This window comes from Mobula hypostoma, chromosome 3, assembly GCF_963921235.1.
Source record: "Mobula hypostoma chromosome 3, sMobHyp1.1, whole genome shotgun sequence".
NCBI classification, from domain to species: Eukaryota; Metazoa; Chordata; class Chondrichthyes; order Myliobatiformes; family Myliobatidae; genus Mobula; species Mobula hypostoma.
The window spans coordinates 14432154-14445327 of record NC_086099.1 but is presented as its reverse complement, the minus strand read 5'-3'; the positions used below and the strand labels follow the sequence as shown (position 1 = coordinate 14445327).

Here is a 13174-nt window from a genome sequence, read left to right as displayed (position 1 = left end):
TAGCTTTGTAAAACTAAGGATATAAAAGATAGTATCAAATTAAAAGTTCACGTGTACAAAGTGGCAAAGAGTAGTGGGAGACTGGAGGACTGGGAAAACTTTAAAAAGCAACAGAGAACAGCTAAACAAGAAATAAAGAAAGGGAAGATAGAGTATGAAAGTAAATTAGCTCGAAATATAAAAACCGATAGAAAAAGTTTTTATAAATATATAAAGTGGAAAAGGATGGCTAAAGTCAACGTAGGTCCCTTGGAAGACGAGAAGGGGAAATTGATATTGGGTGATAAGGAAATGGCTGAGGCATTGAACGACTATTTTGTGTTGGTCTTCTAGGTCTAATATGCCAAAGAAGGATGTTATAGACGAAATGGGAGGTGAGGACCTCGATAAAATCACTGTCACTAAAGAGAAAGTGATGAGCAAACTAGAGGGCCTGAAGGTAGATAAGTCCCCTGGTCCTGAAGGGATGCATCCCAGGGTGCTGAAGGAATTGGCAGAGGTTATAGTAGACGCGTTGGTAATCATTTATCAAAACTCTCTAGACTCTGGGCAGGTCCCGGCAGATTGGAAGACAGCAAATGTCACGCCACTTTTTAAAAAAGGATGTAGGCAAATGACGGGCAACTATAGGCCAGTTAGCTTAACATCTGTAGTCAGGAAAATGCTTGAAGCTGTCATTAAGGAAGAAACAGCGAAACATTCAGAAAGGAGTGGTTCCATTGGACAGACACAGCATGGATTCTGAAAAGGCAGGTCCTGTTTGACAAACTTACAGGAGTTCTTTGAGGACATAATGACTGCAATGGATAGAGGGGAATAGGTGGGTGTCGTATACTTGGATTTCCAGAAGGCATTCGATAAGGTGCCGCACAAGAGATTTATAAATAAGATACGGATGCATGGAGTCAGAGGAAGTGTACTGGCATGGATAGTGGATTGGTTACCTGATAGAAGGCAGAGAGTTGGTTTAAATGGGTGTTTCTCCGGTTGGCAGTCAGTGGTGAGTGGGATGTGGCATGGGTCGGTGTTGGGCCCGGAGCTGTTTACCATTTACTTTGATGATTTGGAAGAGAGGACTGAGTGTAGCGTATCAAAATTTGCTGATGACACTAAACTGAGTGGAAAAGCAAATTGTACAGAGGATGTGGAGAGTCTGCAGAGGGATATAGATAGGTTAAGTGAGTGGGCCAAGGCCTGGCAGATGGAATACAACATTGGTAAATGCGAGATCATCCACTTTGGAAGGAATAATAGAAGAGCAAATTATAATTTAAATCATGAAAGGTTGCAGCATGCTGTTATGCAGAGGGATTTGGGAGTGCTGGTGCATGAATCGCAAAAAGTTGGCTTGCAGGTACAACAGGTTATTAAGAAGGCAAACAGAATGTTGCCCTTCATTGCTAGAGGGATTGTATTCAAGAGCAGGGAGGTCATGCTGCAACTATACAGGGTACTGGTGAGGCCGCACCTGGAGTACTGTGTGCAGTTCTGGTCTCCATACTTGAGAAAGGATACACTGACTTTGGAGGCGGTGCAGAGGAGGTTCACCAGGTTGATTCCAGGGATGAAGGGGTTAACCTATGAAGAGAGGTTGAGTCACCTGGGACTATACTCCCTGGAATTCAGAAGAATAAGAGGGGATCTTATAGAAAACTACAAAATTTTGAAAGGGATAAATAAGAAAGAAAAGGGAAAGTTATCTCCATTGGTAGGTGGAATAGAACTAGGCAACATTGCCTCAAGATTCAGGGAAGAAGATTTAGGACGGAGATGAGGAGAAACTGTTTTTCCCAGAGAGTGGTGAATCTGTGGAATTCTCTGCTCAGGGAAGCAGTTGAGGCTTCTTCACTAAATATATTTAAGATACAGTTAGATAGGTTTTTACATAGTAAGGGAATTAAAGGTTATGGGGAAAAGGCAGGTAGATGAAGCTGAGTTTACGGACAGATCAGCCATGATCTTATTGAATGGCGGAGCAGGCTCGATGGGCCTGATGGCCTACTCCTGCTCCTATTTCTTATGTTCTTATGTTCAAAGGGGATAACTTCACTCAACCACTTGCCCCATCACTGAAATGCTCCCCACAACCTACAGAGTCACTTTCAAGGACTCTTCATCTCATCTTCTCAACATTTATTGTTTATTTATTTATTATTAATATTTCTTTCTTTTTATATTTACACAGTTTGTTGTCTTTTGCATACTGGTTCAATGCCCACGTTGATGCGGCCTTTTATTGATTCTGCTATGGTTACTATCGAGTATGCCGGCAAGAAAATGGATATATATATGTACTTTGATAATAAATTTACTTTGAACTTCGACAACTCATAAAAATGAATAAGCTTGTAATCAGCTATCTAAATTTTTCTATTTTTCTTTTCTGAATGGAAGTCTCAATATAAATTTAAAGGTATACATGGTTTCACTCCAAATAGGGAGGAAAAACAACTACCATTCCATCATTTGCACCTTTAAAATTGCCTGGTTAACACAAGCATTACAACAGGTTAACCAGTGGATTTCCCAGATATCTCCGTCCAAACTCAATCGTGTCAAAGTGCAGGTATTAGTCACTCATTACATTCAGCCATTTCCAAAATTGGTTCACTTCACTCAAGTTCCCAGGTTCACAACGCATTAACCAACCTCAGAAAATACAATTAAATTCCTGTAACTTATTCCCAGATTTCCCTTTGCTCTGTTATAGATTTGTACTATTGACAGTTTCTTAAATTTATAAAATCTACGCAGATGAAAAACTGCTTCAATAACAATAAAGATAAAGATTAGCTTTATTTGTCACACGTACATCAAGAAATCAAAACACACAGTGAAATGTGTCATTTCATTCAAATCAAATGAGGGAGGATGGTGCTGAGCAGCCCACAAGTGTCACCACGCTTCTGGCCCCAACATTGCATGGCGGCCACAATTCACTAACCCTAACCTGTACATCTTTGGAATTTCGGAGGAGACCACAGCACCCAGAGGAAGCCAACACAGTCACAGAGAGAAGGTACAAACTCCTTACAGGTGGCAGTGCGAATTAATTCCAATCGGTAATCACTGGCGCTGAAAACCAATGTGCTAACTTCTACGTTACCAAGCCATGCATAACAACTAATAGAAATGCTAAGTTAATAACAGCCTCAGCAAATGTAGAAAAAAAAGTAGCAACCAATAAGTGCTGATTATTACAGTTGAAAAGACTGGGAAGAAAATTAGTCTTGGCATCCAGATAAGAGTTTCTAGATAGTATTAAAACTTTTATTATTTTATCTACAGCTGCAAAAAGATTACTAGAATTGTAACAATGGGCTTATTTAATTAACATGACTATCTAGTACCCTTTTGTACCAGCAAGTTTTGGTAATTCATGATTCAAATACCATAGCATGATTATAAAAGATAAAATAACAAATCTGTTGCTAAAACTCTAAATATAGTTGGTGCAAACTGACAAAGCCAGAAGACAAGGCCAGAAGACCTAACATTAGTCAACAAATCAAACATGTCAGTTCAAATGCAAAAAAATTTTTGCTAATTATTTAAAATCTCCAACTGCAGTATTAGATCCAATTTTAGACATAGTTATGACTCAGTAGGCTATGTTACAAATGATATTCTTCAAGGTCAGTGTATTCTCCGTCTTCCTTCCATAATTGCACCCTTAATCTTCCACTTACTTAAAATATGTTTTAGCAAATGATGTAAAATTTCTACAACTTCAACTTGTTGAACTTTCTCTTTTTGAAAGACCAGTATTTCTCTAAACCTTTATTCTCAATAGGGTGCTGATAAGCCACTTACCACAATGTTCCTTCCCCTTACAGAGATATAGTTCAGTTTAAATTCACTTAACCTCCTTAGCAAAGTACCTCAACCTCCTTAGCAATATACAAAAAGAAGAGATTCTGCAGATGCTGGAAATCCTGAGTAACCTACACAAAATGCTGGAAGAACTCAGCAGGCCAGGCAGCATGTAAGGAGAGAAATAAACAGTCGATGTTTCAGGCCGAGACCTTTCATCAGGGCTGGAAAGAGAAAAAGAGGAAGAAGGCCAGAGTAAGAGGCTGGGGGAGGGGAAGGAGTACAAACCGGCAGATGAAAACTGAAACCAGGTCGGGGGAAGGTGAGTGGCTGGGGGAGGGGGATGAGGCGAGAAACTGAGAGATGAGAGGTGGAGAAGGTAAAGGACTGGAGAAGAAGGAATCTGAGAGGACAGGAGAGTGGACCATGGAAGAGAGGGAAAGAGGAGGGGCATCAGAGGGGGGTGATAATCAGGTGAGAACAATGGGTAAGAGGGAAGCCAGAATGGGGAATGGAAAAAAGAGAAGTGGTGGGGGTGGGGGGAGAAATTACTGAGCATTAAAGCAATTGATGCTGCAAGGTTGAAGGCTTTTCAAACAAAATATGAGGTGTTGCTCCTCCAACCTAAGAATGGCCTCATCATGGCAGTAGAAGACGCCATGGACTTTCTTAACAAAATTGTTCTCCCTTTAAAATGTCATATTGCTCAAATGCTATTTGTTAACTTGTTTAATCGTATCTTCAACTGTGTAGACTTTTATACATTTGGACAGAGTCCCCTACTAGGTTTTCCCATAATGTTGGTAAGATTCAAGAGAACTATGTTTCAGAATTTCACAAGGTCTGTTTATGAAGAAGAAAACATGAACTTTATTTTTTAATTGTCTTTTCAACCATAACCTTACCGGTAAGTAATTAAGAGGCACGTCAACTTGGCCCAGGAAATCATCCCTTGTCTGTAAAATAAAAAAATACAGAATTTTGTCAATAATAACAGAAAAAGATCTAATCTAATTATAATCAAGATTGGGTTTATTATCTGACATATGTCATGAAATTTGTTGTTTTGTGGTAGCAATACAGTGCAAAGCATTAAAAAACTAAGTTACAACAAGAAATATAAAAAATAAATCAGTACAAATAGAGAAGGGAAAGTGAGGTAGTTAATGTTCATGGGTTCAATGTCCAAATCGAAATCAAATGGCAGATAACAATCTAATAACTTAATCAAAAATAGAGTCAACAAACACATCAACTCACAGAACATGGAAGAGTCACTTTGGCCCACGATGTCAGTGCCGACTATTTTGCCAGTCTAGTTAATCCCACCTGCCTGCGTGTTATCTGTACTCCTCTGTTCCCTGCCTGACCATAAGACTGTCTAAAAAGTTCAAGAACATGGCTGAATCTTACCGCGAACCCTCTTTTCTGGCTCCGTGTCTATATCCGTTTGATTCCTTTAACATCTGGTAATCTACTAATCTTTGTCCTGAACATAATCAATGATTGAGACTTCACAGCACTCTTTAAGTAGAGAATTCCGAAGCTTCACTACCTTAGACTAAGGAGACTTTTCCTCATTTTGGTACCCATAGATCTCGATTCCACAGCCAAGGAACATAACCCCAAAATCAATCTGATTGAGCGAAACATTTTGTCAGTTGCTATGAAGACATCTCTTATTCTTATTGTCAATAAATGGGAGACCTAGCCTACTCCATCTTGCCTCATAAAACAGCCAAACCATCCTTGGAACTAGTCCGATGAACCTTTGTTTACTCCTTCCAAATTAGGTCCTTACATATTCCGAAATGGAGCACAATACTTCTGGTGTCTCTCACCAAAGCCCTATGTACCAAGAGCCATATGTTGTACTCTCAATTACATGGCATTGTTTTTTCATTTAATTCATAATTCTCCTGAACAAATCAGTGGTCACTTTATTAAGTATATCTGCTTGTTAACGCAAATATCTTATCAACCAATCACGTGGCAGCAACTCAAAGCACAAGAGTATGTAGATATGGTCAGTTGTGTTTAAACCAAACATCAGAATGGGGAAGAAATGTGATCTAAGTACCTTTGACCATGGAAATGATTGTTGGTGCCAGATATGGTTGTTTGAATATCTCAGAAACTGCTGATCTCCTGGGATTTTCACACACAGCAGTGTCTAGAGTTGACAGAGAATGGTTCAAAAATCAAAGAACATCCAGTGAGCAGCAGTTCTGTGGGTGAAAATGCCTCGTTAATGACAGAGGTCAGAGGAGAATGGCCAGACTGGTTCAAAATGACAAGAAGGCGACAGTAACTCAAATAACACATTGTAATAGCAGTGTGCAGATGAACATCTCTGAATGCACAACTTGTTGAACCTTGAAGTGGATGAGCTGCAGCAGCAGAAGACCACACCAGGTTCCACCCCTGTACCTAATAAAGTGGCCACTTTGTGATCTGTACTTCAAGTAAAATATACCTTACAAATAAAGCTGTTCTACTTTTGTTCCTTGGAAAGCAAAGAAAGAGAGAATGCATAAAATCAGAAATTAAGAACATATATTTTTAGCAATCATTTCCATTGCTTTTGGGATATCTACTCAATAGTCAATTATTTCTGCTATCTAGTCATTAACGTAATGTAGGAAATACTGTAGCCAAATTGCTCACAGCAAGCAGTGAAGTGATAATAAACAGATATCTGTTTTCAAGTAATGCTTATTGAGGGATAAATATTACCTTAGGCATTAGGGATGATTCTACAGATCCTTGAAATTATAATAATGGAACACTGAAGAGATGATTGCAGCTTTGACTTATCCATCCCCTCAAGATGCAAACCAGAAACTGAAAAATGTTAAGTACCTATAAAAGTATTCCCAAGAATTCATTTCTAGAACAAGATGACATGAAATAAAAGATCCATTACCAGTGCTAATTAGTACGGCATTTTACCCTATCAACATGCAAAAACCTGAATTTCAAAGACAAAAATAACTAAAGAAAATGTGTGCAACATGAGATACTACTTTAAAACCCAGTAGACAGTCAAAGTGACATAAATCTTCCATAATAGTGGAAGCGAAAGCTAAGGCTAAAGCTTTCAATCACATTTGCAACCCTGATTTTAGTAGGAATCAGCTTTATCATCACTGACGTTATGTTGTGAAATTTGTTGTTCTACAGCAACAGCACAGTACAAGACATAAAATATGTTATATATTTCAATGATAAATCTATCTAAAAAAATTTAAATACAATATTTCTTTGTTCTACTGTGAATGCCTGCAAGAGAATGAATCTTCAGGTAGTATATGATGTGTGCTTAATGCCCCCCCACCCCTGATTACAGTCACGTGAAGCCATGGGAGATGGGAGCAGGTGGTAGATGGTTGTATGAGCATCTGGTGCATATCACAAGTCCTGGTTATGTGACCACTGACACCAGGCCGACAATCTCCGCAGAGTATTTATAATGGCTGGGGTCATCCCACTTGTAAAGACACAGCCAAGAGGAAGCCAATGGCAAACCACTTCTGTAGAAAAATTTACTAGGAACAATCATGGTCATGGAAACACCACGATCACCTACATCATATGACACGGCACATAATGAAGATGATGATGATGAACTGGTCCATTCTTCCCACTCTGTTCCCCACCCCTTTCCATTGGCTGCTGTTCAATCCCAGTTATATTAAAATAAACTAAATTAAAAAAAACTATTTACAATAAATTCCTGAACTACCCCACTGATGTAGCAATTAAATGAAGATTTCAGTGGTCAAGCCTTAATTTACATTTAGCGGTTCACAATATCAATTAAGTTGCAATCACAGTGCAATTTTGTTAATAGTGACACTATCATAAACATCATTGTTAACTATAATAATTGTTGGGACAGAATAACTTCAGATCAGCCACTTCACAGAACTGAAAAACCAAGTTTATAGGGATATGAGATCAAAGGATTAATTGAAGTTACAATACTATAAAAATGTGTATTGTTGAATCCATTCATTCAATCCTGCATGGAAGCTAGAAATATCTCCATACTGCCTTCTTTTAAAAGATTTTAACAAACAAATTAAATTGCTTTAAAATTCGCCATGAATTCATCAACTGAATCAGGAGTACACTTGAACAGGAGACCACAGTCCCACAACTGGGCTCTGCGCTGAACTACGGGACTCCCTTGGCGGACTTCAGTTCAGAACGCTATTTGTTTGCAGTTATTATTTGTATGTTTTTTTTCTTTGCCCATTGGATGTTCGACACTCTCCTGATATAATTGGTTCTTTTTTGATGGGCGTGACATGTTTTTATTCTCTGCACGTTGGGTGTTCGGTCTTTTTTTTAAATATGGGCCCTTTTGGGTTTCTTTGTTTCATGGCACCTGTTAGGAGATGAATCTCAAAGTTGTATAATGTATACATAACTTTGATAATTAATATACTTTGAACTTTGAACAGTTCCTCACAGCATCAAGACAGTTGTAGAACAGAGAAGCTTCAGTCAACTTTTTGCTGCTCTACAAATCCTTATATCCAACATTAGCTCTACATCCATCTACATGCCTATTTAAATGCATATCTAAATGTTTCTTGAACATTTCACTTTTAGGGAACTATGGACTTGAACCTCAAAGTCTCTCTGTTCATCAGCATTCCTATATCACTTACTGTATGTGTCATGCTACCATCTGACCTCTCAGAATGCATAACCCCGCACTTTTCAAAAGTTCAGAGTTCAAAGTAAATTTATTATCACAGTGCATACATGTCACCATATAAGATGCATTTTCCTTCGTGAAATTTCCCTATTTTCTGCCTGATCTATATTCTGTGGTGGCAACCTTCCTTGCGATCCATAATGTCATCACCTTTCTTGTCATCCACAATTGTCATACGGATTGCAGACAGCACATTAACAGAATGGTGAAGAAGTATCATTCGTTCCAAAACAAAATCTCACAAATCACTGTACAGTGACACCTGTTTGAAAGTACACAGCACTTCAGCAACCACATTTTGCACTGCCAGCATCTAATTTCCATCTGTTACGACTGTCACCTTTTATTGCTCCTCATGTCAGCTGGGAATTAAACAGTGGATTGTCATTAGTCAACGAAGTAACAGCCAAATACAACACTGCTTGATAAGGAAAACAAGAACACATTTTTGATCAAAATGATGAGAAAAGTCCTGGCTCTCTTCCATGTGAAACAGTTTGCTCACCATCTACGCACATTCTGTGGTGAACTCCTCACACCTGATGCCCAATGCCCAGAATTTTAATTTTAATGTCTGTGGCTGTTCACCAAGTAGAAATAATTTAAAAAGGCACTGCATACATGATCACCATCAGATTTCAAGTTCAACATCATCTGATGTCAAAGGCTCACCCGGGCTGGATATTTGAAAACACCTTCATCAGACAGAGAAAAATACAGATGAAATCACCAGCCACAAAAGATTTTGCAGATACTGGAAACCTATAGCAATGCACATGAAATGTGGGAGGAACTCAGCAATTCATCTATGGAGGGAAATAAACAGTCAACATTTCAGGCTGAGATGTTTGCAGTCATGACGGGTCTCAGCCCAAAACGTCAACTGTTTTTTACTTCCATAGATGCTGCCTGACCTGCTGGAGTTTCTCCAGCATTTTGTGCTTGTCACGGCCAAAATCGTGATCCCTGCCAAGTGCCAAAGTTTCCATTATACTGGTGCCTAAGAAGGACATAGTAACCTGCCTCGATGATATTGTCCAGTAGTACTTACATCCACTGTGATGAAGTGCTTTGAGAGGTTGGGATAAAACATATGTGAGGCAAGTTGGATCTGCTCCACTTTGCCTATCACCACAACAGGTCTACAGCAGATGCCATTTCATTGGCTCTTCTCTCAACCATGGAACATCTGGACAGTGAAAATGCAGATATCAGGATGCTCTTCATTGACTACAGCTCGGCATTCAATACTATCATTCCCTCAAAACTAATCAATAAGCTCCAAGACCAAGGCCTCAAACCTCTTTGTGCAACTGGATTCTCAATTTGCTCACTTGCAGAACGCAGTCAGTTTGGATTGGCAACAACATCTCCTCCATAATTTCCATTGGTACTGGTGCACCTCAAGGCTGTGTGCTTAGCCCCCGCACTACTTGCTTTGCATATATGTCTGTGTGGCGAAGCTCAGCTCCGATGCCATATTTAAGTTGGCTGACAACATTACTGTCGTTGGCCCAATCAGCATATAGCAGAGAGGCTGGAAAGCTGGCTAAGTGGTGTCACAACGATCACCATTCACTCACTGTCAGCAGGACCAAGGAGCAGATCATTGACTATAAGAGGAGGATTGGAGTACTGTGCAGACAAGACAGATGCGTTCCCGCGCAGACCGAATCTCGAGTATTGTGTTCAGTTTTGGTCACCAAATTACAGGAAGGATATTAATAAGGTTGAAAGAGTGCAGAGAAGGTTTACAAGGATGTTGCCGGGACTTGAGAAACTCAGTTACAGAGAAAGGTTGAATAGGTTAGGACTTCATTCCCTGGAGCGTAGAAGAATGAGGGGAGATTTGATAGAGGTATATAAAATTATGATGGGTATAAATAGAGTGAATGCAAGCAGGCTTTTTCCACTGAGGCAAGGGGAGAAAAAAAACCAGAGGACATGGGGTAAGAGTGAGGGGGGAAAAGTTTAAGGGGAACATTAGTGGGGGCTTCATCACACAGAGAGTGGTGGGAGTATGGAATGAGCTGCCAGACGAGGTGGTAAATGTGGGTTCTTTTTGAATATTTAAGAATAAGTTGGACAGATACATGGATGGGAGGTGTATGGAGGGATATGGTCCGTGTGCAGGTCAGTGGGACTAGGCAGAAAATGGTTCGGCACAGCCAAGAAGGGCCAAAAGGCCTGTTTCTGTGCTGTAGTTTTGCTGTGGTTTCTATGGTTTCTAGGTCCGGCGAAGAGCTTTAAAAACTCAGTCTCTATAAAAGAGAGGTACCGCCTAGAGGAGGGGTCATCATAGGAGTGGTCATCGTCAAGGCACAGCAGTAAGGCTTCGGGTCAACAGGGGCTGTGGCGAGAACAGGCAGAGGCAAAGTAGTAGGTTAACTTCACAAACACGAGGAATTCTGCAGATGCTGGAAATTCAAGCAACACACATAAAAGTTGCTGGTGAACGCAGCAGGCCAGGCAGCATCTATTGGAAGAGATACAGTCGACGTTTCGGGCCGAGACCCTTCGTCAGGACTATCTGAAAGAACAGCTAGTAAGAGATTTGAAAGTTGGAGGGGGAGGGGGAGATCCGAAATGATAGGAGAAGACAGGAGGGGTAGAGATGGAGCCAAGAGCTGGACAGGTGATTGGCAAAAGGGATATGAGAGGATCATGGGACAGGAGGCCTTGGGAGAAAGAAAAGGGGGAGGCAGGGAAGAACCCCAGAGGATGGGCAAGGGGTATAGTGAGAGGGACAGAGGGAGAAAAAGGAGAGAGAGAGAAAGAATGTGTGTATATAAATAAATAACGGATGGGGTATGAGGGGGATGTGGGGCATTAGCGTAAGTTTGAGAAGTCAATGTTCATGCCACCAGGTTGGAGGCTACCCAGACGGAATATAAGGTGTTGTTCCTCCAACCTGAGTGTGGCTTCATCTTTACAGTAGAGGAGGCCTTGGATAGACATATCAGTATGGGAATGGGGCATGGAATTAAACACTCCATGTTTTTTATGTAAATCTTGAGCGAATAAGGGGTATGTCTACAAAGCCAGGGTTCTGTTCTGGGTGTCAAATGTGGGATTTCTGGGAGACACTCAGCCTCCCCGATGGCCACATCTGCACCAGGTGCATCGAGATGCAGCTCCTTGGAGATCATGTTAGGGAACTGGAGCTGCAGCTCGATGACCTTTGGCTTGTTAAGCAAAGTGAAACAGTGATAGACAGGAGCTACAGGAAGGTAGTCACTCCAGGGCTACAGGAGACAGATAAATGGGTGACTGTCAGGAGAACATCAGATAGTGGAGAGCACCTGTGTGGCTGTCCCCCTCAACAATTAGTACTCCATTTTGAGTACTGTTGTGGGGGGCGACCTACTTGGGGGAAGCATCAGCAGCCATGGCTCTGGCACTGAGTCTGGCCCTGTGGCTCAGAAGGGTAGGGAACCAAGAGAATGGCAGCAGTAATAGGAGGCTCTATAGTCAGGGGGACAGATTGGGGATTATGTGGACATAAAAAGGAAATATGGATGCTAGTTTGCCTTCCAGGTGCCAGAGCCCGCAGCATTTCTGAACGCGTCCACAATATCCTGAAAAGGGAGGGTGAGCAGCCAGAAGTCGTGGATCATATTGGTACCAATGACATAGGTAGAAAAAGGGAGGAGGTCCTGAAAACAGAATACAAGTAGCTAGCTAGGAAACTGAGAAGCGCGACCTCAGTAATCTCGGATTGCTGCCTGTGCCACACGACAGTGAAGACAGGAATAGAATGAGGTGGCAGACAAATGTGTGGCTGAAGAATTGGAGTGAGGGTCAGAGATTCAAATTTCTGGATAATTAGGACCTCTTCTGGGTAGGTGGGACCTGTACAAAAGGGACATGTTGCACTTGAATCTGAGGGGGACCAAAATCCTTGTTGGCAGGTTTGCAAAAGCTGTTGGGAGAGGTTTAAACTAGTATGGCAGGGGGATGGGAATCAGTATGATAGAGTTAAGGATGAGCCAGCAGGTTTACAAGTAGATGATGGATGTAACATGAATGTAAGGAAAGACAAGCAAATAATTGGGTACAAATGCAGACAGAGCAAAGAGTTGAATTGTACCACAGATGCAAAATTCAAAAGAGCCAAGAATACTGGACTGAAGGCGCTGTATTTAAATGTGCGTAGCACTTGGGAAAAGGTGGACAAATTCATGGCGCAATTATAGATTGGTTGATATGATGTTCTGGACATCACTGAGCCGTGGCTGAAAGAAGGCCATAATCGGAAGCTCAACATCAAGGGATATACTTTATATCGCAAGATCAGGCAGGAAGGCATAGGCAGTGGTGTGGCTCTGTTGGTAAAAGAAGGAATTACATCTTTAAAAAGAGGTGACGTAGGAGCAGAGAATGCTGAATCTTTGTGGGTGGAGTTAAGAAACTGCAAGGGTTAAAAAAATTATGGGAATCAAACATATGCCTCCAAATAGTAGCCAAGATGTGGGGTTGAGACTGCAAAGGGAGTTGAAAAAGGCATGTAATAAGGGTAATGTCTCAATTGCAATGGGGGACTTCAATATGCACGGGGATTGAGAAAATCAGGCTTGTGTCAGATTGCAAACGAGGGAATTTGTTGTATGCTTACAAAATGGCTTTAGAGCA

The 13174-nt window shown here is 40.9% G+C and overlaps 1 protein-coding gene across 19 annotated transcripts in view; it reads right to left on the bottom strand.

Moving 5' to 3' along the window:
- nedd4l (NEDD4 like E3 ubiquitin protein ligase) overlaps positions 1-13174 on the bottom strand; it is a 466571-nt gene that overhangs the window by 176805 nt on the left and 276592 nt on the right. For 15 of the 19 annotated variants that reach the window (XM_063042686.1, XM_063042690.1, XM_063042681.1 and 12 more), the window contains one exon: positions 4719-4769. In XM_063042686.1, the coding sequence (XP_062898756.1) occupies positions 4719-4769 (51 nt within the window). Of the gene's footprint in view, positions 1-4718; positions 4770-5893; positions 5987-13174 lie in introns of all 19 variants that reach the window. The other 4 variants (XM_063042682.1, XM_063042683.1, XM_063042684.1 and 1 more) reach the window with 1 other exon arrangement.